Source organism: Trypanosoma melophagium, assembly GCF_022059095.1.
Source record: "Trypanosoma melophagium isolate St. Kilda chromosome Unknown ctg35segment0, whole genome shotgun sequence".
Taxonomy (NCBI): Eukaryota; Euglenozoa; class Kinetoplastea; order Trypanosomatida; family Trypanosomatidae; genus Trypanosoma; species Trypanosoma melophagium.
Window position 1 is genome coordinate 183,211 of NW_027125172.1, and position 27,927 is coordinate 211,137.

At 40.4% G+C, this 27,927-nt stretch overlaps 14 protein-coding genes across 14 annotated transcripts; all 14 read left to right on the plus strand.

Moving 5' to 3' along the window:
• Window positions 1-856: 856 nt before the first annotated feature.
• LSM04_008726 (uncharacterized protein) lies at window positions 857-2,296 on the plus strand (the record flags this gene model as incomplete). Its single annotated transcript, XM_067338658.1, has 1 exon — window positions 857-2,296. The coding sequence occupies one exon, from the start codon at window positions 857-859 to the stop codon at window positions 2,294-2,296; it is 1,440 nt and encodes a 479-aa protein (XP_067188779.1).
• Window positions 2,297-3,565: 1,269 nt separating this feature from the next.
• Window positions 3,566-5,128, plus strand: LSM04_003584 (uncharacterized protein; the record flags this gene model as incomplete). The annotated part of the gene is made up of 1 exon (XM_067338660.1): window positions 3,566-5,128. One exon carries the CDS (start codon window positions 3,566-3,568, stop codon window positions 5,126-5,128), a length of 1,563 nt encoding a protein of 520 aa, XP_067188663.1.
• Window positions 5,129-5,967: 839 nt separating this feature from the next.
• On the plus strand, window positions 5,968-6,255 carry LSM04_008584 (Protein Pet117; the record flags this gene model as incomplete). Its single annotated transcript, XM_067338661.1, has 1 exon — window positions 5,968-6,255. The coding sequence occupies one exon, from the start codon at window positions 5,968-5,970 to the stop codon at window positions 6,253-6,255; it is 288 nt and encodes a 95-aa protein (XP_067188775.1).
• Window positions 6,256-6,887: 632 nt separating this feature from the next.
• LSM04_002343 (Small GTPase) lies at window positions 6,888-7,625 on the plus strand (the record flags this gene model as incomplete). The annotated part of the gene is made up of 1 exon (XM_067338662.1): window positions 6,888-7,625. The coding sequence occupies one exon, from the start codon at window positions 6,888-6,890 to the stop codon at window positions 7,623-7,625; it is 738 nt and encodes a 245-aa protein (XP_067188642.1).
• A 627-nt stretch (window positions 7,626-8,252) lies between these two features.
• Window positions 8,253-9,530, plus strand: LSM04_005802 (Metal-dependent protein hydrolase; the record flags this gene model as incomplete). Its single annotated transcript, XM_067338663.1, has 1 exon — window positions 8,253-9,530. The coding sequence occupies one exon, from the start codon at window positions 8,253-8,255 to the stop codon at window positions 9,528-9,530; it is 1,278 nt and encodes a 425-aa protein (XP_067188710.1).
• A 344-nt stretch (window positions 9,531-9,874) lies between these two features.
• LSM04_006014 (Helicase) lies at window positions 9,875-12,274 on the plus strand (the record flags this gene model as incomplete). The annotated part of the gene is made up of 1 exon (XM_067338664.1): window positions 9,875-12,274. The coding sequence occupies one exon, from the start codon at window positions 9,875-9,877 to the stop codon at window positions 12,272-12,274; it is 2,400 nt and encodes a 799-aa protein (XP_067188717.1).
• A 575-nt stretch (window positions 12,275-12,849) lies between these two features.
• On the plus strand, window positions 12,850-14,208 carry LSM04_008754 (uncharacterized protein; the record flags this gene model as incomplete). Its single annotated transcript, XM_067338665.1, has 1 exon — window positions 12,850-14,208. One exon carries the CDS (start codon window positions 12,850-12,852, stop codon window positions 14,206-14,208), a length of 1,359 nt encoding a protein of 452 aa, XP_067188780.1.
• Window positions 14,209-14,633: 425 nt separating this feature from the next.
• On the plus strand, window positions 14,634-15,443 carry LSM04_005863 (uncharacterized protein; the record flags this gene model as incomplete). The annotated part of the gene is made up of 1 exon (XM_067338666.1): window positions 14,634-15,443. One exon carries the CDS (start codon window positions 14,634-14,636, stop codon window positions 15,441-15,443), a length of 810 nt encoding a protein of 269 aa, XP_067188711.1.
• Window positions 15,444-15,812: 369 nt separating this feature from the next.
• On the plus strand, window positions 15,813-16,403 carry LSM04_005932 (Prefoldin alpha-like; the record flags this gene model as incomplete). The annotated part of the gene is made up of 1 exon (XM_067338667.1): window positions 15,813-16,403. The coding sequence occupies one exon, from the start codon at window positions 15,813-15,815 to the stop codon at window positions 16,401-16,403; it is 591 nt and encodes a 196-aa protein (XP_067188714.1).
• A 652-nt stretch (window positions 16,404-17,055) lies between these two features.
• LSM04_004997 (Dynein heavy chain) lies at window positions 17,056-20,730 on the plus strand (the record flags this gene model as incomplete). Its single annotated transcript, XM_067338668.1, has 1 exon — window positions 17,056-20,730. One exon carries the CDS (start codon window positions 17,056-17,058, stop codon window positions 20,728-20,730), a length of 3,675 nt encoding a protein of 1,224 aa, XP_067188694.1.
• A 1,609-nt stretch (window positions 20,731-22,339) lies between these two features.
• Window positions 22,340-24,805, plus strand: LSM04_002372 (uncharacterized protein; the record flags this gene model as incomplete). The annotated part of the gene is made up of 1 exon (XM_067338669.1): window positions 22,340-24,805. One exon carries the CDS (start codon window positions 22,340-22,342, stop codon window positions 24,803-24,805), a length of 2,466 nt encoding a protein of 821 aa, XP_067188643.1.
• A 949-nt stretch (window positions 24,806-25,754) lies between these two features.
• Window positions 25,755-26,255, plus strand: LSM04_009055 (uncharacterized protein; the record flags this gene model as incomplete). The annotated part of the gene is made up of 1 exon (XM_067338671.1): window positions 25,755-26,255. The coding sequence occupies one exon, from the start codon at window positions 25,755-25,757 to the stop codon at window positions 26,253-26,255; it is 501 nt and encodes a 166-aa protein (XP_067188788.1).
• Window positions 26,256-26,306: 51 nt separating this feature from the next.
• On the plus strand, window positions 26,307-26,705 carry LSM04_003207 (uncharacterized protein; the record flags this gene model as incomplete). Its single annotated transcript, XM_067338672.1, has 2 exons — window positions 26,307-26,579; window positions 26,628-26,705. 2 exons carry the CDS (start codon window positions 26,307-26,309, stop codon window positions 26,703-26,705), a joined length of 351 nt encoding a protein of 116 aa, XP_067188655.1.
• A 320-nt stretch (window positions 26,706-27,025) lies between these two features.
• Window positions 27,026-27,757, plus strand: LSM04_006747 (Protein of unknown function DUF4464; the record flags this gene model as incomplete). The annotated part of the gene is made up of 1 exon (XM_067338673.1): window positions 27,026-27,757. The coding sequence occupies one exon, from the start codon at window positions 27,026-27,028 to the stop codon at window positions 27,755-27,757; it is 732 nt and encodes a 243-aa protein (XP_067188732.1).
• Between the last annotated feature and the right edge of the window lie 170 nt (window positions 27,758-27,927).

Genomic DNA, 27,927 nt, shown 5'->3' on the forward strand with positions numbered 1-27,927 from the left:
TGTTTTTTTGTTTTGTTTTGTTTTCTGTGCTATATATATATATTCCCCTTCTTTCTTTCTGTTTGGTTCTCTTATGTTATATGCTTTAAACTTGCCCGCAATAAAGTACTTTATTATAAGTGAAATATACATTACATTGTACGCAGAGGTAGGTGTGTGTGTGTGGAGGAGGAGGGGGATTACGTTTGTACAAACCAAATATATAATGTTTGTTATTACTAACAGGCAATAAAAGAAAAAAAAACGGAGAAAGATAAAAGGAAAGGATATCAGGTACAGATGAAGGGAAAGGAAAAAAAGATGCAAGAACATGGTTTTTGGAGATGAGCCAATAAAATAACTCTGGGATCATGAGAAAGTCTGAAGGCCATAAACAAGAAACGGATTTAAGAAGCAAACGGATATTGAGAGAGACAAAGAGAAAAGGAAAAAAGGAAGAATAAGGATAGAAGGAAAGATTCAGTGTATATATATATATATATATATATATATATATATATATATATATAGTGGTTTACATTTGTAGAACTACACCTATTGCCTTTTTTTTTCTTCCCTGTTATTATTATTACTTGTTTTGTGTCTTTCCCCTTTTCTTCTTAAAGACTTCAAGCAGAAAAGTTTGTAAACTTTTGTCATTGGGTTTAACTGTTTCCCCCACAAACAATACAGAACAAACTAGAGAGAAAACGCCACAGTGTATTAACGTCGTGAAGGTGTGAAGAACAAGTATCATACATCTTAGAAAGGCAAAAAAAAGTAAAAGAAGAACCAAAGAAAGAAGGAAATATATATTTATTCATTTATTTTATTTATTTATTTATTTATTACTTGATTACAGTATCATTGTGTAAAGATGTTCTCATCCTTTATTCGCCGAACCACAACCCCAACAATGGCCCTAACACCATACTTCAGTACTATTAATACTAATACTATTACTAATATTAATATTACTGTTATGATGATGGCTAAACGACTCTCCTCCACTACAGTCCCATCAGATAGAACCGGGAATAATAATAATGATAATAACACATCATCTCTTCTTTCTTCGTCTGATATGACAACCCAGGGAGATGTCGTTCCCCTCTACACCTATTCCTCCTCTCCTTCTCCTTCTAATACTATTACTAGTAATAGTATTAATAGTAATATTGGGGCTGGGAACAGTCGAACAATGTTAATAACTCCAACGGGCGAAGAATCCCTGCCGCTGGTCGGCGATCCGCGGGTCTCTGTGTGGCGCGATGAGGCGTTATTGCTGCAGGCGTCGATAAATAGATTGACTGCGGAAAAGGAATTGGCGGCGATGCGGCGGGCGGCGGCGGGGGAGTTGTCGTGTTTGCACGCCGGGCTGCGGGAGCGGGAGGGGCAAGTCGAGCGAATTGTGCGGCGAGTCATTACACGTGAACTGCCACGTCGTCGTCATAATAATAATAATAATAATAATAATAATAATAATAATAATATTCATATGAATAGTGGTAGTGATATTAATAATAATGATATGGATAATGTGGGGGAATTGAGGGAAGAGGTGTGTGGGGCCGCAGAGGAGGAACAGCAGGGAGAAGAAGGAGATGTATCTGTGGTAGAGAATGATGCTAATAAGGATATTAATAATAATAATAATAATAATAATAATATTAATAATAATAAAGAAGAAGCAGGTGGACAGGAGATGTACGGAGGAGAAGGAGTAGATGAAGTGCATAACACAATTATAACCGAAGGAACGGTGGAAATAACATCACCGGTTGTGGATGAAGTAATGCCGTCAACAACAAGAAGAAATAATAATAATAATAATAATAATAATAATAATAATAATAATAAGAGTAAGAGTAAGAGTAATAAGAGTGGTGTTAAGAACAAGGCGGTGGGTGGTGTGAAATCGCTTAGGAGTCGTACAGATGCGAACTCAACAACAAAAACAACCACAACAAGGAAGAAGACTGTCAATACAAACAGGAACAGCAAAGGAGCTAGCAGCAGTCATAATAATAATAAGAACAATAATAATAAGAATAATAATAAGAATAGCAATAAAGGTGCCACAGCAAAGAGAGTTGGAGCTGCGAAAAAGAATACCAATGCAAAGGACAGTAAAAAGAGCATGGAAGTAAACAAGAGGAATAATAGGAATGGTAATAAGAAGAACACCAATAACAATAATAGCAATAGCAATAACAAGAAGAACAATAAAGATAACAATAAGGATAAGAATAAGAAGGGAAATAAAGGTGGGAGACATTCAACAAAGGCACCTCGTGTAACTGGACGGAAGAGATAATTCAACGGAGGAAAGACGTTTTTTTATTTATTTTTGAGAAAAATAAAAAAGAAGAACAATTTCCATAAAACCAGTTAGAAAATATAGATATATAGAAGAAAAAAAAAGAAAGGAAAAGAAGAAATAACAGATGAAGTGATATAGGATACAGTCCTTTTTTTTTCTTTCTTCTTCTTCTAATCATGTCTGTTTTTCTATTTCCGTGTTTTGCCTTTATAGTTATCATTGTTTCTGTATCTTGTATTTGTGTTTATTGCTCTTTACGATCTCTCTTTGCTGTACTGTACTGCACTGCTCCTATTTGTATAGAGTTGTGTGAATGGGATATTATTATTATTATTATTATTATTATCTCTGAGGAGGGAGTATTAGATTCTCATGCCTTCTTCATTTTTATTCCTTCACCTTGTACATTTATTTACATAACGGTAGCTATATATATATATATATTATTAGATATACTTAGATATTACAATATGCACTTGTATTTTTATATATTTTTATTTTTGTACTAGATTTTTGCATCTGCATACACTTATTGCATGTATTTTTTTGTTGTTGTTTCTCTCGTATGCACCATCGTATCAAAAACAAGAAAAAAGGAAAAAATAAGAAAATAAGAAAAAAGAACAGACAGAAATAGACCTGAGAGAGTGGTACATACTTTGTGTATTGCTACTCTCATTGTACATATAATGTGTACTTGTTGTCTCATCTGATTATTGTTTATTTTATTTTCTATCACTATTCCATTCGGTATTGTTTTGTACGTGATCATTTTTTCTTTTTTTTTTATTTGTTACTGTTCGTTGTTCAGTTTAATGGGGAATAAGGGGCGGATTGGGGTTTATCTGTGTATAACGAGTAGAGAAGAAAAAAAAAGCAAAACAAAAAAAGAAAAAGAGAGATTCTTTTAATTTCTCTCTCTCTCTCTCTCTCTCTCTCTCTCTATATATATATATATATATATATATATATATATATATATATATATATATATATATGGACCCATGTGTATATTTCCTTTTTTTTCCTTCTTTTTTTCATTTTTCTCTTATTATTTCTTTTTCCATTCAGAGGAGTCACCTCTGCTCTCTCCTTCTCCCATTCACACTTGGTGGGTGTTTAATAGCAACAGAAGGGAATAAGATACACATTCCATCTATCTATAGATAACTACACTATATATATATATATATATATATATATATATATATATATATATATATATATATACGTATATATTTATATATTTATTTATTTATACAAATGAGTGAAACAGATGATACTCGTATTTTCTCTTCTCTTCCGCCGCGACCACCGCCGTCCTCTCGCATTCGTGTACACAACGCCGCATTATACACTCAACTAATGGACGCAGCCGACTGGAGTCGCACTATTGCACAGGAACAACAAAAACAACAGCAAGAACGAGAAAAAGAAGCAAGAGCATCACGACGATCACCACCACCACCATCAAAACAGCAATCACAACAACAAAAAGGTCTCTTTTATGGAAGTAGCAATCACACTCGTACAGTTCTCTCCAACAATACATCGGAACTACAGGAAGAAGAGAAGTTCCGTCGCTATTTAGATACATTTATGGAGCAACAACAAAGACTGCTGGCGAACTGTGCGGCCGTCTCCGCCTCCACAACTCGCGCCGCTCGAAGAACCGCCGCCGCCGTACGTCGAAATTGGGAATCCACACAAGTGCGACCGGTGCAAATGTGCATTGATGCCCAACTGCGGGATTTGACGTCTTCCCGCAAACGAGATGCGATACGGCATGAGTTATTGCAGTTGTTTCTAAATAGCAGAAATCGGGCGGCGGCCACACACACACTGCACGCCCACCTGCAGCCCGAAGAGGCGGTGCGGCAATCGCAATATATGCAAGAAATGTCTATTCGCTATCCAACACCGCCGCTGCGGGAAACTGCGGTGGATGCCCATCGCCGCGAGGCCCGCGAAGTGCGGCGGTTGTACACACAACTCGCACGGGAGTACCGTAAACTGCAGCGGGAGTCCACAACGGGCGTACTTTCACGGCGAAAGCAGTTGGAAACACCACTGGCACCGCCAACCCACTTCACCCTCACAAGTCCCTCTTCTGTGAATACAAATATAAATGAGATGAGTTCATTTCGTGTAAATGATAATGTTGTTGTTGATGGTGATGGTGGGAGAGAATCGGGTGTGGACTTTTTCTTGGGAGAAGCTGCGGCGTACCATAATAATAATAATAATAATAATAATAATAACACTGCCGAGGCGGGGCGTATCTCATCTACTTCTTATTCAGATCCACCGCGGGTAACTCACACAACAGAGGCGGCCACAGGCGAATACCCAACAACAGCAAGAATACGAATAGGAAAAGCAAGAAGAGGAAAAGAAGAAATATCTGCTGGTGCTGCCGCCGCTGTTGCTTCATTCTTGATGAGAGACACATTGGATACCACTATGAATACAAATACAACTGACGCCAGAGGGAGCACAATGCCAGCGACGGTAGAAGAAGAAGTAATGCCAGTCTCCTTTCTCCCAGATATGAATATCGCCGGGGATGAGGATACATTATCGCAGTGGATGAAACAACTGCACGCCCCGCGTCCACGTGAGGCGGATCTCCCTGTGAAGGATTGGAGTCGATTTAAAGAAACACTGCATGGTTGGGTGGCAACGGAGGATGGGGGAGTTAAGCCGAGTTGTGAGCGGCGGGTGGAGTGTGCGTGGAAACTGCGGCACTCGGATGTTATGTTTGATCACTACAACTATCCACGTGGGTTGGAAGGACCACTACACACAGGGAAACGCGTGGTATGAGGATCTTGTTTGTTTGTTTGTTCTGTTCTGTTTTGTTTTGTTTTTTGATGTTTTTCCTGTTCTTTTAGAGTGTCTGTACGTGTAATTGACACCACCACAAGAACAAAGTATTGATCTGCATTTGCATACTATATATATATATATATATATATATATGTATATATGCTGTATATGTATTTGTGTGTATGTATCGAGTTGGACTCAACTTTATGTAAAGAATGGAAGAAAAGAATGATGGAAAAAGTAATAGTATATATATGTATATATATATATATATATATATATACATTATATTTATTTATTTATTTATTTATTTACGTAAGTTCTTTTTCTGTATACGTATTCAAAGAGTGAAAAAGCAGAAAAAACATGGAAGGATAATCAATTTATTATTATTGCTATGTTATAAATGTTGTTTTTTGATTGTTTTTGATGTTGTTATTCTTTTGTTGTCTCTCTCGTTTGTTTTGTTTTTTCTTTCTATTGTTATTGGGGTTTTCTTTTGCGAATCTTCTTTCTGTTTTACTCTTCTTTATTACATTGTACTTGCCATATATTTATGTATTCTTGCTTCAATCCTTCAGTACAGGAAAGAGGCGAACTTCCCCTAGCGGTAAAGAAGAAGAAGAGGTCTAACAATCACACACTCACAAAGAAAGTGAAAAAAAAATATAAATAACCACAAAAGAAAAGAGATAGGACCAAACTCGTATAAACACATATACACACGAACTTACACTGGTGTATAATCTATTCCTTATATAACCAGAAAGTAAGAAAAAATAAAATAAAATACATAAAAGGAGAAAGAAAAAAAACATTAGCTTTAGGGTGAAAATATGAACTCCTACGCACGTCTTTTCTCTGGTGATCAGGGCGTTGTTTCATCCTGGGTAGGCTGGAGTCGTCCCCGTGATAAATATATTTTCTTTGGAAGTATAATTGCTGCTATAGCCATGTATGTGGGAATTTCCTACAACGAGGAGAAGGAACGGAAACGGCGACATCAGTCTATTGAGAAGGATATTGAAAGAGAACGCTGGAGAGCGCAGCAGTTAGGATTAGAAACTCCAAAAGATGATGGATTTGCGGAAAGATACATTCAGAGAATACGACAGAATCGATAGCGTTCAATGTTTTTTATTTATTAATGGCTATGAATATGGATGTGGCTGTTATTGGTTGTTGTTTGTTTTGCTTTGATTAGATGAAGGTTGTAATTTTGTACTATATGGGAGTTTTCTCAGCATACATCTTCATAATTACTGTGGTCTACAGTCGCTATTATTAGAGAGGTGTAAAGAATGATACTGAGAAGGACGATTGTGTGTTTGAACTCCATAAAGGGAGGGTTTTGTGGGTGAATCTGTGTGTATGTGTATGTGTGTGAAGGAAATATAGATGTGTTGAGTGAAAAATATTTCCTTTTAAGATATGTTCTTTTTTTTTGCATCTTTTTCTTTTATACTGTGTATTTGTATGAATCTTTTTTCGTTGGTATTATTTCTGCTACTATTTTTGGTTGTTTTCGTTTTTGTTTTTGTTGTTGGTTTATTTTATTGTCACTCACACTTTAATTTAGACACACCAAGGACGCAGACGTCTGTGTGAGTAGTGTGTCTCTACTGCCTTTATTCGTATAGATAGATTGGTAGATTATATATATATATATATATATATATATATATATATATATAGAGAGAGAGAGAGAGAGAGATTCTGTGTGTATATATCTCTCTCACACACTATATATAAGATAATGAATAAGGGTTCTTCGGATCCATCCTCTTCAAATGCCGTGAATGGTCCGGAACCGCGTATAAAGATCATCTCCTTAGGATCCTCCGGTGTGGGAAAGAGTTGTATTATTAAACGATACTGTGAGGGTCGATTTGTGCCAAAATATATTCCAACCATCGGTATTGACTATGGTGTAAAACGGGTCGATGTACGGGCACCAGCATCTATCATATCATCAACATCAACAACTACAGCAAAAGGAGGAAAAATACCTGTACGTGTAAATTTCTGGGATATGGCTGGTGCAGAAGAGTATGTTGAGATTCGCAATGAGTTCTACGCCGCCGCGGAGGGTGTATTATTAGTCTACGATGTTACTGATATGACAAGCTTCAATGCTCTTGAAGGGTGGTTAAAGGAGTTGGAAAAGTACACAAACACAGCTCAACGAGCCACAGGCGTAGATGCGGTGATTGCACGTCCGTCATCCAAATCCGCATTAGTGGTGGTGTGTGCAAATAAGGTGGACGATGCGGTGGAGGGGGTGAACAGCAATAGGAACAGCAATAGTAATATGAATAACAGCGGGAGTGGGAGTCAGGTAAAAGGGAAAAGACGTGTGGTGAGTGAGGCGGAGGGGCGGCGGTGGGCGGAGGAACATGGATTTAAGTACTATGAGACCAGCGCGTGTACAGGCATGCGGGTCACAGAGGCACTGGAAACACTATTTGCAGATGTAGTAGCAACATTCATGTAGAGAGGGAGAGAGAGAGAGAGAGAGAAAGAGAAAAAGAGAAAAAGAAAGAATAGTGTGTACTGGAAGTATGGATCTATAAACAAAAGCAATAATAATAATAATAATAATAATAATAATAATAATAATAATAATAGTAATAATAGAAGTTGTGGAAATAAAGGGGTAAAAAAAAACAGAACGCATGGATGCAATTATTTCTGTATTTCTTTTTTTTATTTTTTACTTTCTCTTTCTATTGCTTTTTGTATTCGATGTATGTGTCTTTGTCTATGGAACGGGAAAGCAAAAGAATATTCTTCTTAATATCCTCATTACCATGTGGTATGGTGCATACTCTATGGTTGATATATATATATATATATATATATATACGTTTTTATGTATTCATCTTTTTTGGTACCTTTTTCTTCTTTTTGTCTCATTCTGCTAATATTAGTGGTGGGGTATTCCCTATAAGAGATGTTTTGCTATTTTGTGTGTTCTTGTTTTTGTTTTTTGCTTTTGTTTGGGAAATAAGGGCTTTCACACATTCGTATTGGGAGGAAAGCACTGAAAAGAAGTTCTACAAACAAGCAAACAAATAATAATAATAATAATAATAAACTACAAGGAAAAAGAGAAAACATCATGTCCCGAAAGTACATTGCGGAATATGTAACGAAGCAACTATGCGGGGCTCGTGTACTGGATAGCTTAAAAGAAACTGGATCAGCCGCAACTGTAGTGATTGGAACACACGATGGTACATTCCACTGTGATGAGGCATTAGCGTGTGGAATGCTGCGCTGCACCTCGCAGTTCACCGCGGCGAATATTCTCCGCACACGTGATGCGAGTAAATTGGCTCAATGTCACGTTGTGGTGGATGTTGGCGGTGTGTATGATGCCGAGATGATGCGATTTGATCATCATCAACCCACCTTTCATGGTACAATGACCACAGCAAAGGCAACGTATCACACTCGACTATCCTCAGCGGGTCTTGTGTATAAACACTTTGGACGGGAGATTATTCAACATTATGCGGAGTCGGCGTTGGCTTCCCCATACCGTGAACAGCTGCTCACTTCAGGAGATTGGGGATCCAGTAAGACAAACATGACAGAGGAGGAACTGGATTTACTCTTTGATGTGGTGTATCGCAACTTTGTGGAGCATATTGATGGTATCGATAATGGCATTAACGCCTATGGACCCACTGAAGACGGAGAAGCAGGAGAAGGAGAAACACCACACATGAATAATGTAAACAAATCCTCCTGTGAGCAGAAGTACCGAGTGACAACGACCCTCTCCGATCGTGTGGGGGCCCTTCTCCCGTGGTGGAATGAAGAAGATCACGATAACGATAATGCCATTAACGCTGGATTTATTCAAGCTGTCTCCCTCGCCGCGGCGGAGTTCTTTCACTGCGTGCACTTTCACACATTTGCGTGGCTGCCGGCCCGGCGGCGGGTGGCGGCGGCGTTTCACGATGCCCCCCGCATTCATCCCAGCGGCCGCATTGTTGTCCTCCCCGGTCCGGCCGGCTGCCCGTGGAAGGAACACCTGCGGGATCTCGAAAAGGAGGCGGAACAAGAAGAAGCCGTAAAGAAAGATAATAATAATAATAATAATAATAATAATAATAATAATAATAATAATAAAGAACAGAAAGAAGGACGGGTGTTGTATGTACTCTTCCCCGATGGCCGTGGGGGTTGGCGGGTGCAGGCGGTGGGCGTTGATGCGGCGGGATTCGCACTGCGCCGGCCGCTGCCGTGGCGGGGCCTCCGCGGGGCGGAACTGCAGGAGGCGAGTGGGGTGCCCGGCGGTGTGTTTGTGCACGCATCGGGTTTTATTGGGGGGAACGAGACCTACGAGGGGGCGGTGCAGATGGCAATAAAGGCTCTCACTGCCGTCTAATATATATATAAGAGAAGAAGAAATGGATAGGATGATTAAACCAAGAAAAAGGAAAAAAAATGTACGTGCACATGTACACAAGGTGGTTTATTCATATCCTTTTTGTGTTTTTTCTATTTTTTTTTTATGTTTATGATATATATATATTGCTCATATTGTTTCTTTTATGATTATTATTATTATTATGATTATTATTATTATTATTATTATTATTATTATTATTATTATTATTATTTACCTGTTCCTGCACACACACACACACACGTACACATATGTACATAAAAAAGGTAAGAAATATAAAAGGGAAGAAAAAATTAAAGAAAAAGCGAGACGTGTAGGCGTTCATGGTCTCGCAATCTTTACGTTTCTTACCTTCAGCGATGCGTAGCGCTTCTGTGCGATCTGCTACAGTCGTTGCTGTTGTTGGTGGCACTAGTCTTACTATTCCATGTAGTAGTAGTAGTAGTAGTGGTAGTGGTAGTTGTTCTCACTGTTCTACAGCTCTGTTAACATCTATGCGAAGGATTATTGTTCCGCAGCAACTCAAAGCGTATGGAGGAACATTTAGTCAATCTATTGGAGAACGTTCAGACCATCTTATTGGCAATCTCGTATTGCAGAGTCTTTCCCCATCTCGTATGGAAAAATCCCCACTTCTCGCAAAGAACCTTAAAACAAAGACGGTAACAAGTTTTGAGGATATGTTACTCTGTTCTGAACTACGCAACGTATTGACGGAGAGTTTACACATTACAACGCCATCACCTATTCAACAAACAGCTATTGAGGTGATTCTACAACGCAAAGATGCAGTAGTGGCGGCTCCTCATGGAGAAGGTAAGACACTTGCATATTTACTTCCATTATATCAAAATATGATGAAAGATCGGGATGTTTATAAGATTCCACTACGTGAACGTCGACCTCGTATGTTTTTACTTGCCCCTACCAAGGAACTTGTTGCACAATTACAACATGTTTGCAGTAAACTAGATGCGGCTACTGGATTACGCTCTATTTCATTTACTTCACGCAGAAGAGCAAAACATCATTTGAGTCGTTTACTTAAAAATAGTCTAGCAGATGTTGTTATAATGGATCCAAAACTCCTCTTACGGCTTATTCGAGCACGTCGACTCTTTTTAGATGATATTCGCTATGTTGCTGTGGATGAGGCAGATGCTATGTTATCTTCTCAACATGATCATGATGCCGTTCATCTCCTTATGAAAATTCAAAAACGCGTTATGTTTAAACATCTTTGGCCTGTACAAACACAAACAGTTTTTGCAACCTCTTTTGTGACACGTAAATTGGAATATGTTGTTGGAAAAAGATATCCGGATGCCGTTACATGTATGCATCGAAATCGCATGCATCGCCCATCTGAGACTCTTCGTCATCGCTTCTTTGCTGTTTCACAAGAACAGGAAAAGATGGATGTACTTCAGCATCTACTTAAGAAACACGGTAATCAACCACGCGCTATTAATACCGATGCTGAGGAAGTACAAGCCCATACTCAACCACATTATTTATCTGGTACATTGGAAGATTTGATGGAGCGTCAGGGACAAGGTAATCTTTATGGTAGTAAAGGTATGAAAGAGGATGAAATGGAGCTACATCATAGGCAGAGAGAAGGGAAAGAGGAAAATGAGGAAACACAGCAACCACAAGAAGAAGGAGAACTTTATAGGCATAAAAGAAAAGAAAAGAAAGAAGCAACAAAAATAAGAGGAGTTGATGATGAGATGACACTCTCTTCTTCTTCTTCTTTCTTACGCTCCTCTACTCTCCGCGAGGAGGAACGAGCACGTGAGGAACTACGATGTGCTTTAGAACAAGTACGTCCTGTTCGTTGGGAACATTTAAAAACTATTGCGGCTCCCTTCACATGTCATATACCCCGCACTGTGTTTGGAGAAGGACAACGTGTTATTGTATTTGCACGTGGTATTGACTCTGTAACGGCTATATTCCATCATTTACGTGGAAAAGGTTTTGCCTGCTCTTTATTGCATGCGGCATTACCCCTAGCTGTACGACGTTGTATGTTTGCAGATTTCGCATCTGGTCGTACAAACATTCTCTGCGCTACAGATCTTGCCAGTCGTGGTTTAGATGTACATGTGGATATGGTGATTAACTTTGATATGCCAACCAATGCGTTAGTGTATCTTAGTCGTGCAGGCCGTACCGCACGGCAGGGACGTCTTGGTCGTGTGTATAGTTTATATAACAAACAACAAGGTGTTATCGTCTCCGCCGTGCGGGCGTTTCTGCAGAAAAGTATTCCTCTTGAGGGTGTAAGTAATTGGAAAACACACATGACCACCCCACGCTATTCCGAATGGCGTACACACAAAACAAACGCCATTGCCCGTGCCTATGTCTCCCTCATCACACAAAAAACAATTCCCGCCCATCTGGAACGCACGTATTTACGTCATAATGCGACATGGCGTCCAATCTTTCATCCACGTACGGCCGGCATGCATGGCGGTGTACCACCGCGGCAGCAACAACGCATTATGGATGCGGTTACGGCGCAGGCCGTCTGGTTTCGCCGAGGACAACTCGCACGACGAAAAGGCGGTCGGGCAAAGTTTGGTAGTCGTGATGCGAATCTCGGCGTTTGGAATGATATTGGCGGTGTGGCTTCAATGGGAATGGCGAACGCGGAGCAGAATCCGAATCCTGGTGGAATGGACTTTGGACCGCCCCAGGGACCACCCAAGTAAAGGAAAAGAAAGGAAAAAGGAAAAAAAACAACAATAACGAGTAAATTTATTGGATATCTATACGCTTACACACATACATGTATACATGTGTGGGCGCATTGGTATATATATATATATATATATATACAATGGGGAGAGAGACAAAAATGGAAAAGGAGGAAAGGGAAAAGAAAGAAACTGTTTCTTTATTTCCTTTTTTTTATCTTTCTCCATCCGTATCTCTGTGTAAGAAGGTATGAAGTGATATTTTATTTGTTTTTGTCTTTTCTCTCGGCATAAGGAAAAAAAAGAAAGACAACATGATGTAAATGTGTGTGGAATACGTTTTTCTGTTTAAATATTTCTCATTAACTCTCATCCCTTTTTTTTTTGTCTTTTCTTTCTTTTATTGAAGTTGCAATACTGTGGCAGGAAATAGCGAATAAAAAGACGCTAGAGTGTTTGGGTAAACTTGCCACCCGACAAGAAAAAAAAACATAAAGAGGTCTTTGTGTGTGTGTGTAAGTGTGTCTAAAAGAGACAAAGAAAGAGAGAATATTTCACTTTTAACGGTCGTTAATTTTTTGGGGGCTCTCATGATATTATTTGGTCTACGATCCTCCATTATTGTTGCTCTTGCTTTCGTCGTAGTGCTCTTAGCTCTTCCGACCTCCTTGGCGTCGCAGAAAAAAGATCAGGGAAAACATATTTCCTCACAAACACATTTGAGGGAATGGAAGTGTCCTACTTCTCCTTTCTGTTCTAAAAGCAGCGCACCAGTTTGGACGAAACTAAAGTATTGTCTATTCTCATCTATCCCTCTTGCTAAAATAAGACAAGAACTGCCATTTGCAAAAAGTGATGCCGCAAGGCGTATTGCTATGGAAAATGTAGAGGAACTTCTCTTTACACATGTAGTAGGACAGGATCATATTACCCATACAATTGCAGAGGCTATGAGACGAAAGATGGCCTCTCCAGGAAATCCACTCGTATTACACTTTGCAGGAGATAATGGAGTTGGTAAAACTCACACAGCCCGACTGTTATCACTTGCAATGTCTCTACATTGTGCCCCAGCACGTCCTCAGTGTGATGTGGGAGATAATATGTTAGTGATATCGGGAACCAGTTTTGATGGATTAGATATTGCCGACGCACGGAAGAGTATTGTAAAACGCATCACCGCCCATCAACGGCATTACCCACATGGTATTGTGTTAATTGATGATCTCACCGCTATGCACCCCAAACTTGTAGTTGCGCTGGCGCCATTATTTGGTAGAGCCGAGCGATTTGATGAACAACCAGAGAGTGGACCATCACTGGCACAATTAACAGTTGTGATTACCACCGACTTTGGTCAACAAGGGCGTACGTGGGGGAAAACCATTGTTGAAGTAGAACAAATGGTGCGTGAGGAATTTGCTGGTTTATACGGAACTCTTGTTCCTGCCTTTGCACGCACGATGGTGTTTGTCGCCTTAACACAACAATCTGCAGAAGAAATGGTGCGAAAAGCCGCTGCCGGTCTCGCATGTATTACCAGTTGGGGAGGTGGTACCGTTATGGCGAGTACGATTGAGGAATTCGCGGTTTCTTATCTTGTGGAACGTTATCGCGATACGTGGGAAGGCAGAGAAAATGGACACGCTTTAAGACGTGTTGTAGAGGACACATTAGTGCCATTGTTACTGCAGTACTTTGATTCAGAAGGACACGATCAGACCGTTTGGGCACGTTTCCGTCTTGATGCAATGGCAGCGAAGATTGTGCTTGACACTGGCAGAGATCAGAATACACTTGATTTGTCTGTTGAAGATGCCACTAGTTCCATTAGTACTAATTCTATTGGTGTTGATAATAGTGGTACATCAGCTGCTTCTGCAGGAGAGGCGGTATTGATAGAGAAGGGAGGTGATTATGAACTCCGTACTTCTGATGGTGATTTGTGATGGAATCAAAGAAAGGAAAGAAAAAGGTTGACTCATACTTTGTGAAGTATTATTATTATTATTGTTGTTGTTGTTGTTGTTTCAACAATGGTCTCTCTTTTTATTTTTTCTTCTCTTTGTTTCATTTTCTTGTTTCTTTCTTTCTTTGGTTTGCATAAACTCAAATAGATATGCCGTATGGTATTAGGAAAGAAAAAAAGAGTGGAGGTGGGGCGTATTCTTATTAAGATACACAACGAACTCCCTTGTATTATTATTGCGTCCTCTCACTTTATTTTTGCTTATTTTCTGCGTGCTATTTCTATTGTGGTTTGATCCACTACATCATTATAAATATTTTTGATTATATTACTTCACAACAGGAACCAAAAAACAAAAGGGAAAATACCTTTTTTTTTCTTTTCCTGCTTTTCAGAGTTGTACAAATGTGTGAACGATTTGCAAAAATATGGACTATTGTCGTTCTCCTAATTGCCATTATTCTTCTACAGGGCGATATCATTCCAAGTCCCTTTTCACCCCGAAGAGGTGGTAATTCCCCTTGTGAGTGTTTAACGGGTGTATTTGCCGATAATGCAATTCGCACCGCTTTGCGTCGTGAGAGTTTATTTATTGGAATTCACTGGCGTGAGGCTCGTTCACGTATTTTTCCTTTTTTTGATCCGTGGAGTCTCAAGTATGATAACTGTCTCACACTACACGAGTTATATATTCCCTTTTATACAATAGAATTAAATGGGACTGATGGGAAAATGAAAATGAAGGACTGGAATACTTCAGTTCTGGAGGAGGCGCTATACCGCCAGATTGAAAATGATATCACTAATAATGGTAGTAGTAATAGTAAAAGTAATATATTGACGATGCGTGATAGTGGTTTGTTTGCTATTCAACGAGTTTGGTGGCGACGACGTGGAAGAATTTCTTCTTCTTCGGTTTATGGTGGAACACCATCCTGTCATGTGTGGATATTGCCAGAAACTACAGATATGCCTCTGGAGGTGTGGATGGCTTTGCGAAGATTACTAGAGAATGGTACACTTGCTGGTAAATCCATACACTTTAGCAGCGAAAGTACCAATAATAATAATAATGATAATAAAAAGAAAAGGGAGTTGTGGAGCTCATATCAACCCCTTGGTGTGTTGTTGTGGGCGGATTCTAATGACCGTAAGTCACTAAAGCGAATGTTACCAGATTTCACTATAACGATGTTTACAACAATCCGACAGTGAAAAAAGCAAATGTGATTACTAAAAAAAACAGGATGAATGGACAAAAGAAATATAAAAGTTGTAGTTTTTCCTATAACGTTTGGTTATTTTCTGCCACACAGGATCCTTACTTTTTTTTCGGTATATATATTCTCTAATTCCAAGTAATCTCTTTTATCACTTTTCTTTTGTTGTTTTTTGAATATTTATTTCTTTTCTTTTCATTATTCAGTGGTGTTGGAGGAGGAGAGCGATATCATTTTATCCTCTTACTGCTGTGGAGGAAAAGTTCATTGTTCATTACAGTCTTAGTTGTGTAGTCGTTCTAAACAAATGTCAACGCTAAACAGCAGTTCCACACCTGTCAGCTTTGACCCAGCCACAGGAAGAATGATTCGACTGGAACACTTTCTCGATACGGTTCTCCGCCAGTCTCTTGATAAGGTATTGCAGGAGCGGGATACAGTTAATACTATGGCCTCACAGTGTTTTCAATTACGTGAACTCTTTGAGGAAATGCGTGCACTCTCCTCAACGCATTCCTTTATAGCAAATAAATCAGCAACCTTGTCCTCATCATCAGATACCGCCATTATTCCTTCTAATAATAGCCATAATAATAATAATAATAATAATAATAATAATAATAATAATAATAATAATAATAATAATAATAATAATAATGATTCTTTACCACAACGTAATCAAATTATGGTGGATATTGGAAATCACTTTTTCGTGCAGTGCACTGTCGCTGACGCCTCACAGGTGTGGGTAAATCTCGGTTGTGGTGTTGTACTTCCCATGTCCACCGCAGAGGCGAATGTGTTTTTGCAGAAAAAAGAGAAAATGCTGCGGGAACGAGCCTCACGATTAAGCAAAGAAGCACTGCGTTTGAAGTATCGCATTCGTCTAGTAATGGAAGCCATCACGCAGTTATATGATCGGTCTATTGGGCAATCTGTAAAAGGAGGATTCTGACTGATATGCATGCAGATATCCATTTTTTCTTTTTTTTTTTTTGCTCCTCAACGCTACGAAACAGTAAAGAAGCGTTAATGAGGAATACAAGACAGAATACATTTCGAGTAAACGAAACAAAAAAAAAGGAATTTCCTTTTTGATTGGAGAGTGACAGGAAAAAAAAGAAAAGGAGTGCTGTTGATGATGGTGAGCAATTCATGTCACTTTTTTTCTGGACATACAAGAAGATATGCCTAGACATAGTTAGACAGGCTCTTGTTGTTTTTTTTTTTCCCTTTTTAACGTAAATATACATGTCTGTGTTGCTTCTTGTGGTCACCTAGTTACAATACAGGTTTATGTAATGATTACAACGATTACTTTCTTTTTTTATTCATTCTTTCGTTGTTAAGCCGCCCATCCATTAGTTTTGGTAGAGGGCAGAGCAGCGAGAAAACGCAGACAAGCAAAACCCAAACAGCAGGAAGAAACGGAATCATTGCAAACGATCAAAAAACAAAAGAAAAAATATTAGTTTAATACCTCACTGAAAGAACACAAAAAGCAAACAACAAGAACAAGAAGAAGGTAGAAGCAACAAAAGAAATAAAAAAAACAAGTATATATATAACGAAGAAAAAAAGAAAAAGGAAGAGGTAAAACACAGTAGATGACTGAGGTTTCTTCTTTAAATACACCTAGTGATGATGTGGAGCAGCAACTTTCCCTCCCATCTCTTTACATTGGTGATATTATTGCCTATGAATTTCTAGATATCATGACACGAGCATGGCGATGCGAGTTAGCCACCGTAGTGGGAAGTACAACAAGTCGTACAGTGCAGGTAGAAAGACTCACACAAGATGTTCGAGACAGCGATGGGGAAATTGTGGCAAATACAGAAGAGGGGAAACAAATTCTTGAGGAGTTACGGGAGATGCAGAAAAAGCATGCGAAACGTGTAGAGGAATCGGAACGACGTTTGCAAGAGATACATGATAAACGTAACGCTTTCTTGATGAAACAACGCGAAGTAGAGAATGCCATGGAACGCGCCAACCGGGAACTTGGTGATGTGCGTACAGAAGTAAAGAAGATTGACATGCGTCAATGGCGTGAGTTGGTCTCATACCGCACACCGCCAAATGCCGTGGTACGAGTGATTTCTGCAGTGATGTTACTTATGGGTGAAAGACGCCACGCCTGGTCGGATGTGCAGCCATTACTGCATCGACCAACTTTCATACAACAACTGGCACACTTTGAACCAAAGGACGTTAGCACAATAAATCGTCAGGAGGTAATACAACGGTACATAAACTCCTCCAAGTTCACATACGAAGAGGCGGTTAAAGGTAGTCAAGCAGTTGGACAACTATACAAGTGGGTAATGGCGCATGTGCAAGTAGTAGATGCGAGTACGAAATATCAGGAAATGCGGCGTACGCAGGCAGACGAATACTCTGAACTTGAAAATATTGAAGCCCAATTGGAGGAGGAACGAGTTTCCATAGCCGCCATGGGTGATGATATTGACCTCATGTGGGAACGCTTCAATGAGGTCGAGCGTGACAATGAGGTTAGCCCTGTACATTCTATTAATAGTAGTACAGTCATGGCTGAAAATGTGGATCCGGTTAGCAATCGCAGTCGTAATCATGCACGACTAAGTGTCTCTGGAAGTTCAGGGGACGCTACTGCCTATACAGAAATTATGCGACGGCTGACAACTCGACCATGGCGCTACAGTCGTTCCCACGAACAGCGCATTATACTACATTCAAGTGTCTTGTGCAACTTTGGCCCTGCACCACCAAGAACAAGTCCTATAGTACTAACAGAGGAACAATGCATACTATTGCACGCAGCTGCACGGGCACGACAACAGCAAAGTAGTCCTATTCCCTCAGAGCGGGAAAATTCCATATTGCGAGATGACTCTGTCCACGATAAAAACAGTGATGTAAAGAGCCCCAAAAGGCCACGCGAAGATGTTCAGAGAAGAGCGGAGGGTTACAAAAACCACGACAACGTCCATTCTTATATAAAATCCCCAAAACACGGTGGCCCACATCAATTACAAAGGAATGAGGAAGCCAAGGCTGCAGTTGAGCGTCAGCTGAAAGAGAGTGAGGAGGCCAAGGCTGCAGTTGAGCGTCAACTGAAAGAGAGTGAGGAGGCCAAGGCTGCAGTTGAGCGTCAACTGAAAGAGAGTGAAGAGGCCAGAGCTGATCTTGAACGCAGGCTGCAGAAGACTGCGGAAACTGAGTCGGCCACAGACCGCCAGCTGAGAGAAACCGATGAGGCCAAGGCTGCAGTTGAGCGTCAACTGAAAGAGAGTGAGGAGGCCAGAGCTGATCTTGAACGCAGGCTGCAGAAGACTGCGGAAACTGAGTCGGCCACAGACCGCCAGCTGAGAGAAACCGATGAGGCCAAGGCTGCAGTTGAGCGTCAACTGAAAGAGAGTGAGGAGGCCAAGGCTGCAGTTGAGCGTCAACTGAAAGAGAGTGAAGAGGCCAGAGCTGATCTTGAACGCAGGCTGCAGAAGACTGCGGAAACTGAGTCGGCCACAGACCGCCAGCTGAGAGAAACCGATGAGGCCAAGGCTGCAGTTGAGCGTCAACTGAAAGAGAGTGAGGAGGCCAGAGCTGATCTTGAACGCAGGCTGCAGAAGACTGCGGAAACTGAGTCGGCCACAGACCGCCAGCTGAGAGAAACCGATGAGGCCAAGGCTGCAGTTGAGCGTCAACTGAAAGAGAGTGAGGAGGCCAAGGCTGCAGTTGAGCGTCAACTGAAAGAGAGTGAGGAGGCCAAGGCTGCAGTTGAGCGTCAACTGAAAGAGAGTGAGGAGGCCAGAGCTGATCTTGAACGCAGGCTGCAGAAGACTGCGGAAACTGAGTCGGCCACAGACCGCCAGCTGAGAGAAACCGATGAGGCCAAGGCTGCAGTTGAGCGTCAACTGAAAGAGAGTGAGGAGGCCAAGGCTGCAGTTGAGCGTCAACTGAAAGAGAGTGAAGAGGCCAGAGCTGATCTTGAACGCAGGCTGCAGAAGACTGCGGAAACTGAGTCGGCCACAGACCGCCAGCTGAGAGAAACCGATGAGGCCAAGGCTGCAGTTGAGCGTCAGCTGAAAGAGAGTGAGGAGGCCAAGGCTGCAGTTGAGCGTCAACTGAAAGAGAGTGAGGAGGCCAGAGCTGATCTTGAACGCAGGCTGCAGAAGACTGCGGAAACTGAGTCGGCCACAGACCGCCAGCTGAGAGAAACCGATGAGGCCAAGGCTGCAGTTGAGCGTCAGCTGAAAGAGAGTGAGGAGGCCAAGGCTGCAGTTGAGCGTCAACTGAAAGAGAGTGAGGAGGCCAGAGCTGATCTTGAACGCAGGCTGCAGAAGACTGCGGAAACTGAGTCGGCCACAGACCGCCAGCTGAGAGAAACCGATGAGGCCAAGGCTGCAGTTGAGCGTCAGCTGAAAGAGAGTGAGGAGGCCAGAGCTGCAGTTGAGCGTCAACTGAAAGAGAGTGAAGAGGCCAAAAAACGTCTTCAAACTGAAGTTAAAGAGTTAGAGAAGATGTGTATGTATTATAAGAGCAATGCGCCCAATGGATCAAGAAATGGGATTGATTCCCCTGCATTGGAGGCAACTGGGAAGGGGAGAGATTCTTCTCCCCAAAGCGGTGGTGATGTAGTTGGTCTTGCACTAGAGCGCGTGCGTAGCGGGTTGTTACGTGTTGATGAGGATTTAAATAATTCTGTGAAATGTATCTCTAAGATGGTATCTGACGACAAGAAGTCGGAGATTTTGAATCATTTGTTGAGTTTGACTGCTGGAGAATCACAGAGTGGGGATGATACAGGTACAGTAGCCCCTGTTGTTTCAGAGAAGTCGCTGCATTCAGTGGCGCATGAATTTAAACGTGAGGTGCTGCGCATGACTAAGGCATTATCTCATCGAGATGAGGAGAGTCATAGAATGGAGTCTAGGCTTGATGACCTTCGTAAGGAACTTTCATCTATTGAGGAGGCTATTGAAGAACAACGACAGGAATATCAACAGAATTCCCCAGAGGATATTCAATTGCTCAAGGAGCTTCAAGAGCAGCAAGAAACCCTGGTGGCGAAGCTCTCGAGTATTCAGCAAAACTTAATGGAAATGCGTGAGTTCCAGCAGCAGCGAGAGCAGCAGTTCTTAGGGAGACTGCAGGAGTATTCGCCTGGTCTGGTGGAGGCGTACATGCAAAAGACATTTGCTTCTGAATGTTGGGAGACTGGGGCACTCTCTGCGACGGTGGGGGCCGTTCTCGCACTTGCGGTGGGTTCACTGTTATATAAGCAGTATGAACTATTTTAGGTATTTGGCCCCATTATCTGTTTTTCTCATTTTCTTATTTTGCATCAGGTTGCTGTTTCTTGGTGTTAGTTATCTTTTTTTTTGTGTTTTTTTTTTTCAGTTTGGTGAGTTTTTAGGTAGTAGAAAAAGTAGATAAAGAAAGAAAAAAAACACAAATCGCCACGGCTCCCTGTACGTACGTGTTCAGACTGTGGGAGTGTTTTTTTTTTTTTTTTTCATTGTTTATGTTATTTTGTACACATGGATAAATGTATGCGTGTAAGATTTTTCCCATATCGTTTATGTTTTTTTTTTTCTTGTATTGTAAGCATGCCAAGGGTGAGGCGATACTTTACTCTTGTTTTTATTTGTAAATAAGACGAACGTTTCAAATACGTTTCTTTTTTGTTTTTTCGTTGTTTTTTCTTACTGATGCTCAAGAGGAAAGAACTGAAGGCCTCAGTGGTTTTTTTTTCTTTTTTTAATCCTTTCATTTACACTGAGGCTCTCCCTCATTCTGTCTTGCAACTACTACAACGGTTATTATTATTATTATCTTTCGCATGGTTTTTTTTGTATTCTTGTTGTTACTATTGTTGTTATGTATCACTCAATAAGATGAAGAGGAATCACAGGAGGACTTTTCGTTCTGTTTTTCACTAGTACACCAAAACTGTCATCAAATTACTCTCAAAAATTGTATGAGAGTATGAGTTATTTGAAAGCAGAGAACTAGTAAAAAGATGAAATAGAAAGAAGGAAGGAAAAAGAGAAGGAAAATAAGGTGTTAGAACACTGCTAGACCAATGATATCGGATGTGGAATGTAATTTATCATTTTTATAATAAAAATATTGCTCTTTTTATTTAGATGATAATGATGATGATGATTGTTATTGTTGTTTGGTATTTTTAATATTACTATTGTCACTATTATTGTCATAATCATTATTAATTTTGCCTCTCGCTATTTTCTCCGTGTGTTTGTGTGTGTATATGTACGTTTAGACCCCCAGAGAGAGGTATTTCTCTTAAATGTTTCTCATTACTTGGTAGTGGAAATATCTCCTTGTGTAATTGCATACGTACATGCCTTTTTTCATTATTATTATTATTATTATTATTATTTCCTTCAAAACAAATGCGTACAGGCTTCATGTGAACATGTATACTACATTACATACGTACATTCATACATTTATTACAAATATATATATATATATATATACTTTCTTTTTGGTATACATGTCATTTGTGTATGCATTTAATTAAGTACCGATAGTATTTCTTCCTTACTCTCTTATTGTATGTATGTGTCTCTTTTTCTTTTCGTTTTTGTTTTTTTTTTTTATTAATTCTATTAAAAAAAGGGGACGTTTCTAGTAAAGGGAAAACAGCAAAGATTCCAAGACCAACAATAAAACAAGACGGCGAGAAAAACAAAGAAATTCTGTTTAAAAAAAAAGAGAAAAAAGAACAAAAAAGAAAAGCAAAAAAAGAAGAGTTAAAACAAATTTTGCAGTGACAGTATTAGAAAGTAACAAAAAAAAACCTTGAAAAAAGGGAGAAGTGACCCATACATCAACAGTCAAGCAATAATACAGTTTTTTTAAGTTGAACCGAGAGAAAGAATGAGTGAACCAAAGTTGGTCATATCACCTCGAGGAAAAGCAGGCACTGGCAAGAAACAACAACAACAGCAGCGGCGGAAACAACAACAATCGCAATCACAACATCAACAACAAGAAAAATACGCACGAATATTATCACAACAATCATCCAATGCAGATGTAAAGAGAGAAGTTCATTCCCTTTCAGCTCGTTACAGTACTGAAAGTCCATCCGCCTCCGCCTTCATCCTACAACAGGTGTTCACCAGCCCCAACGATGACCCGCTGGATCAAAATATCATGTTCGTAAAGACCGAAACCTCCCGTCGTCATATTATTGAAAATAAAGCCTTTATGGAATATCACTCCCTCATGGAGGAGTTCAGAAAGTGTTTCCCTGGTGGGTGGTTGGGCTCCTCGCAGATCTCATCAGCGCGGGGAAGTGACGGCAGTAGTTGGCACCGGCGCAGTCAACAGAACACGACGAGAACAATTGAATCCAGTGTTTCAACGAGATTTGACAGAGAAGAGGGATTTGATCACGAAGAACAGCGAGCGGAGGGAGGAAGAGGAACTGGAAGTGGAAGTGGAAGTGGAGGAGGTGTTGTTGTTCCCGTACGTGTTAGAGAAGATAATGGTGATAATAATAATAATAATAATAATAATAATCATCATCATCATCATAATCATAATCAAGGAATGATAAGGAGTCATCATGCAGGAGCTGTGGGGAAAGGGGATACGGATGTGAGTAAGAATTATCCGTTAAGGAAATCCGAAGAAGAACAAAGAGAACAACAACAACAACTAAGAGAACAACGTCATTCACTTGAGGTACAACGAGGATTACCTGGATTCGTGGAATCATACGGCACTATGGTATTTCCACAAGACAAAACAGTGGGTTTATTGAATGGAATTAGCCGAAATGAAACATTACAGTGGCCTTCACTTATTGCGGATTTGATGTCCGGTGCCAGGGAAGGTTCTGTGACGTGCTCCTTATATCAGGATGAACTACCTGTTTTTAAAGGGAATTCCATTTCAGATGATGACTCTTCACCTCATAATACGGTTGAAGTTGGGGCAGAGGAGGTGGTAAAGACTGGATTTCTTCTTTTGCCTATATGGTTAACTTCTGTAATGCGTCAGATGCTCTTCAGTACTTTTACAGCAAGTATTATGGCATTATTATTACTACAAGGAACATTCTTTGCCGCTGTGGGTAACGTTGCAAATATTAACACACCTCTTGCAAAAGAAAATTATATGAAACCTTTTCTCTTCCTTGTAAATGCGATGGCGTTTTTCATTGTTTTGATACCTTTTGTCGTTATTTGCCTTTTGTTCTTTAACAATGACTCCCGAAATGCACATTTCTTGCCACACATTATGTTACTTTCTGGGTTATCCTTAGCTATTGGTGGTTCACTGTGTGTGATGTTCGGTTTCTTTCGGGTTAGTTTATGGTTACTTTTCGTGGGACACATAATACATGGTGTGTCTCTCGCCATTTCGTTTCTAGCGCTCTTGTTATTTGCTGTGGTGGAACAAGCTTTTATTGCCGGAACACTCTTGTTGGTTTCTCTTGGATATTGTACCTGGCTCTTTTCCAATGCCGTGGGCCTTTTCTTATTTTCCACTATCCTACACTATAGCAGTAATGGTATTACTATAGCTGTAAGTCTTCTTGTTGGGGCAATGTTTGTGAACTTATGTCTGGGATTCGGTGTGTGTGTGTTGGTGCCTCCAGAAACTTGTCTTAAGGCCACTCGTACACCACGGTACTTTCTTAGTGCACGCAGTGGTGTGGTGAAGGCTATACAAAGTATTAGTTTATATTATCTTCTTCGTTGTATGGCATGTGGATCTCTTTTTGCGGTTGGGATTCTCTTTACTGTTATGGCAGGGGAGTCATCCCTGCAGTTGAGTGCACTGCGGCAGTACACGGTTGATTCTCCTTCTATAGGGCCGTATATAATATCTCTTCTCTTTCTCAGTGGTCTTTTCTTTTTTCCATTGTCTTTTTTACCACGTGCGGGTTGTTTTGTGCGAATCGCGGAATCTGGTCTTTGCAGTGTCATGATGCTTCTGGTATTGTTGGCCGCCTTCTTTAATACACAACTCAGAAATAATACCGTTGTGTTTGTACATATTTCACCGTTTGTTATTATTATTCTTGTGATGTTTCTTTCTGGCCTCTCACTTTCAGTGTCAGTGGCTGGAGTTCTGCGTTCTCTCTGTATGCTAACGATGGCCTTACCAGCCGTTGTCTCTGCTTGGTTGTTTACTGTTCTGCTTACGTTGTGTACGATCCTCGCTCTTGGTATTTCCACACTTCCACTCTGTCTCATACAACAGCCACGTGAAGAGGAAGGAGGCAATGGAAAGGAGTTTAATAGTGTTACGTGTGTAATACTGGGAATGAGTGTACTGACCGTGTTTTTGCAACTGATACCTTCTCTATGGAGACGTTTAACGTTGTGAGATGCCGTTATATATATATATATATATATAACGAAATGAGTGAGAGAGTGAAATACTGTGGTTACAGAGTAAAGTAAATAAAGAGGGAGAAGAAAGGGGTAAAAGAAATACATATATAATAAGTTTGTGTGTCTATATATATATATATATATATATATTTCCCATACGTATTCTATTAATTCAGTATGTAAACTTACATAAGTATAATGATCGATTATAGTTACATTGCTTTTTTTTTTCGTTTATTGCTGATGTTCCCGCATTGTATCCTATTGACGTATATTAATAACGAAAATATCTTTATTTGCTCATACTTCTCGCTTCCTCTACATAAGACCAATAACAGCGGTGATGCGTTCGGTGATTTTGAAAAAAATGGGAAAAAAAGGATTGGATTGATCACAAGGATGGGTATTTGTTTGTAGGGGATTAATAGTTTTTATTATTATTTATAGGTTATTTATTTAAAGTCTTTATCTTGCTTTTCTTTTCTGTTTCAGTGGATACATTGTAAATGCGAATAACTCTGGAAATAATGTGTGTATTTCTCCCTCCTTATTGGAAAAGATAATTCAAGGGGTATGCATGTCTCTCTGTGTGTGGGCGTGTTTCTTCTATTTTTGTTTATAATTGATACTTGTAAAGTTTCAAATGCGAGAAATGATATTTATTTATTTCATCACTGACTGTTTTTTTTTTTTTCATTTTTTTTAAATGACCCCTCTTCTTATTATTCTTGATCATGATCTTTTTTTTTCTTTTGCATATAGGTAAACTTTTTCTTTTTTCTTCCTTATTGGCAGTTTTACTGCGTGGAAAAAAAAAAGAAAAAGAAAGACTGTACATGGACGTATCGAAACGAAAAAAAAATGAGTAATGAAAAGGGACTGAAAGGTTGCAAAAAAAAAAGGGAAAAATAGTATAGAGAGATAACGCTATTTTATTGACGATGAAGTTCAAACTCTTTGGAGGCCTGGATTTTCCAGACACTTTACTAGCACGACTTGCCGTAGTTGCTGATCTCAATTCTGGTATAGTTGCAAAAATGACCGATCATGTTATTACTATCCTCTTGCTTGTACCCCATAACGACAGAAACGATGAAGGAAATACATTCCCAAAGACTGTTCATTCATCAGTAACAACCGTAGGAGCAGGAACGATTTCTACTGTTTCTCAGTCTATTCTCCCAACTGGGAGTGATGAGAAGCAGAAGCAGCAGCAACAACAAAAACAACAACAACAATGTGATGTTCATATGAATGAACCGAATGAACTTGAAATACAGAGCAAATTGTTTTTTGCACGACGCAAAATGGTAGAACTTGGTGGAGGAAAAGTTGCTCAGGCCCTTACAGCTATTCACACCATCGCAACGAATATAATAAAGTATGACGTTTCTCATAACGATGCCGTAGATGAGCTCATAGTGTTTGGACTCAGTGAATAAGTAGCATTGGCTATTGTAACATCAGTCCATGCCCATCGTAGTGCGATAGCCATGGTATTACTGCATCAAACACCTTTAATGGCATTTGCGAGCTTTTTGCTTCCATATGGTGATAGAACAGCGAGAGGTCATATTGTTCAGAATGAAACTACATTTGGTGTAAGTGCTTTTCTGCACGATCAAAATGGTTTAGCGGGTAGGCGATTGTTTGACTTTCAGCGGTGTGAAGGAAAACGGGTGTCATTGCGACACCAACAAGAAGAAGGAAAGGAAGAAGAAATAGAAATAGGGAAAAAGTCGGAACCTTCTAATGAAAGTATGCTGGTGTGAAAATTACGTGATGGACTTGATATTTATATTCCATTACAAAAGGCACGTGCCCTCCTCGCGGAACTTGTGGTGGCGCGAGAGACGCTGCGTGCTGCATGGCGACCATATGAGACGAAGTGATCGGAGTTATTTGCGATATCGAGTGACACACAAGTACAAAAAAAAAAGAGTACTGTAAGAAAGGAAAAAAGAGAGAGAGAATGATGGAATATGCTCTCTCTCTCACACACACTCCATATATATATATATATATATTGTTGTTGTTTTTCGTTTCCATACAGTGTTGTTTATTCTCCTTTGCCATCTCTCTCACTCTCTCTCTCTGTTTCTCTCTTTTTTTCTCTCTTTCTCTCTCTCTGTCTGTTAGAGCCACAACACCCCGCCCTAATCTTGACCACACACACAAAAAAATAAGAACATCCCCCATTCCTTCACGAGCGATGAGCCTCACCACCCCGGCGGACCGCGATCTCTTCGACCGCAGTGTGCTGGACTTCGCCACCTACGAGGAGTACCTCGACCAGCAGGTGACGGCGGAGGATCTCTTCTACCTCGGCGACCCCGACGCCGCCCGCCAGATCGTCGAGCTCGGCTACAAGGGGAAGGACTTCCTCAGCCGCGAGGAGTTCGAGGCGGCGCGGGTCCTCGCCCTCGAGGGGCCCACCAGGCGGGAGGGGGCCGGTGGGGAGGAGGGCGGCGTGGGGGCGGCGGTGCTCTGCGGGGCGGGCCGGCGGCTGGACGATGCCCCTCTGCTGGCGGCTCTGCAGCGGCGGGAGGAACTCGTGCGGAGTGGGAAACTCGCCACTATTATATTTCTACGCGATATCGTGCGGGGGCAGGAGGTCTCGGCGTATATTGACTACGGCCATAGACTCAAGACGGAGGACTTTACAGAGTACTTTGCACGTCGTAAGAAGCTCACACCACGTCGTACAGATCTCAGCTACTATAACTGGAAGACCCATACCCTGTTTTATAATAATAGTCTCACGTTTCAGGTATTGGCAGATAATGAAATGGGGCTGCTGATGAAACATAAACGGGATAGAAAGACGATTAACGTTGATCCACGAGCCCCAACCCCGGGTGATAACAGCAATCGTACAGTTATTCATAGTCCAGAGTATGTTCAGGTCACTATTTACGATCACGTCACACGCCGCAAGAATTAGTCCTACATATCCTCCTTCCACTCCTCCCCCTTCCAATAGAAGAGAAGAAATATATATATTAGAAGACGGGCTTTTGTTTCTCTTTGAGGTTGCCATTTCATGTTGTGTTTATTGTATGCTCTAATTGACACACATAGACATGATATATACATATATATATATATATATAT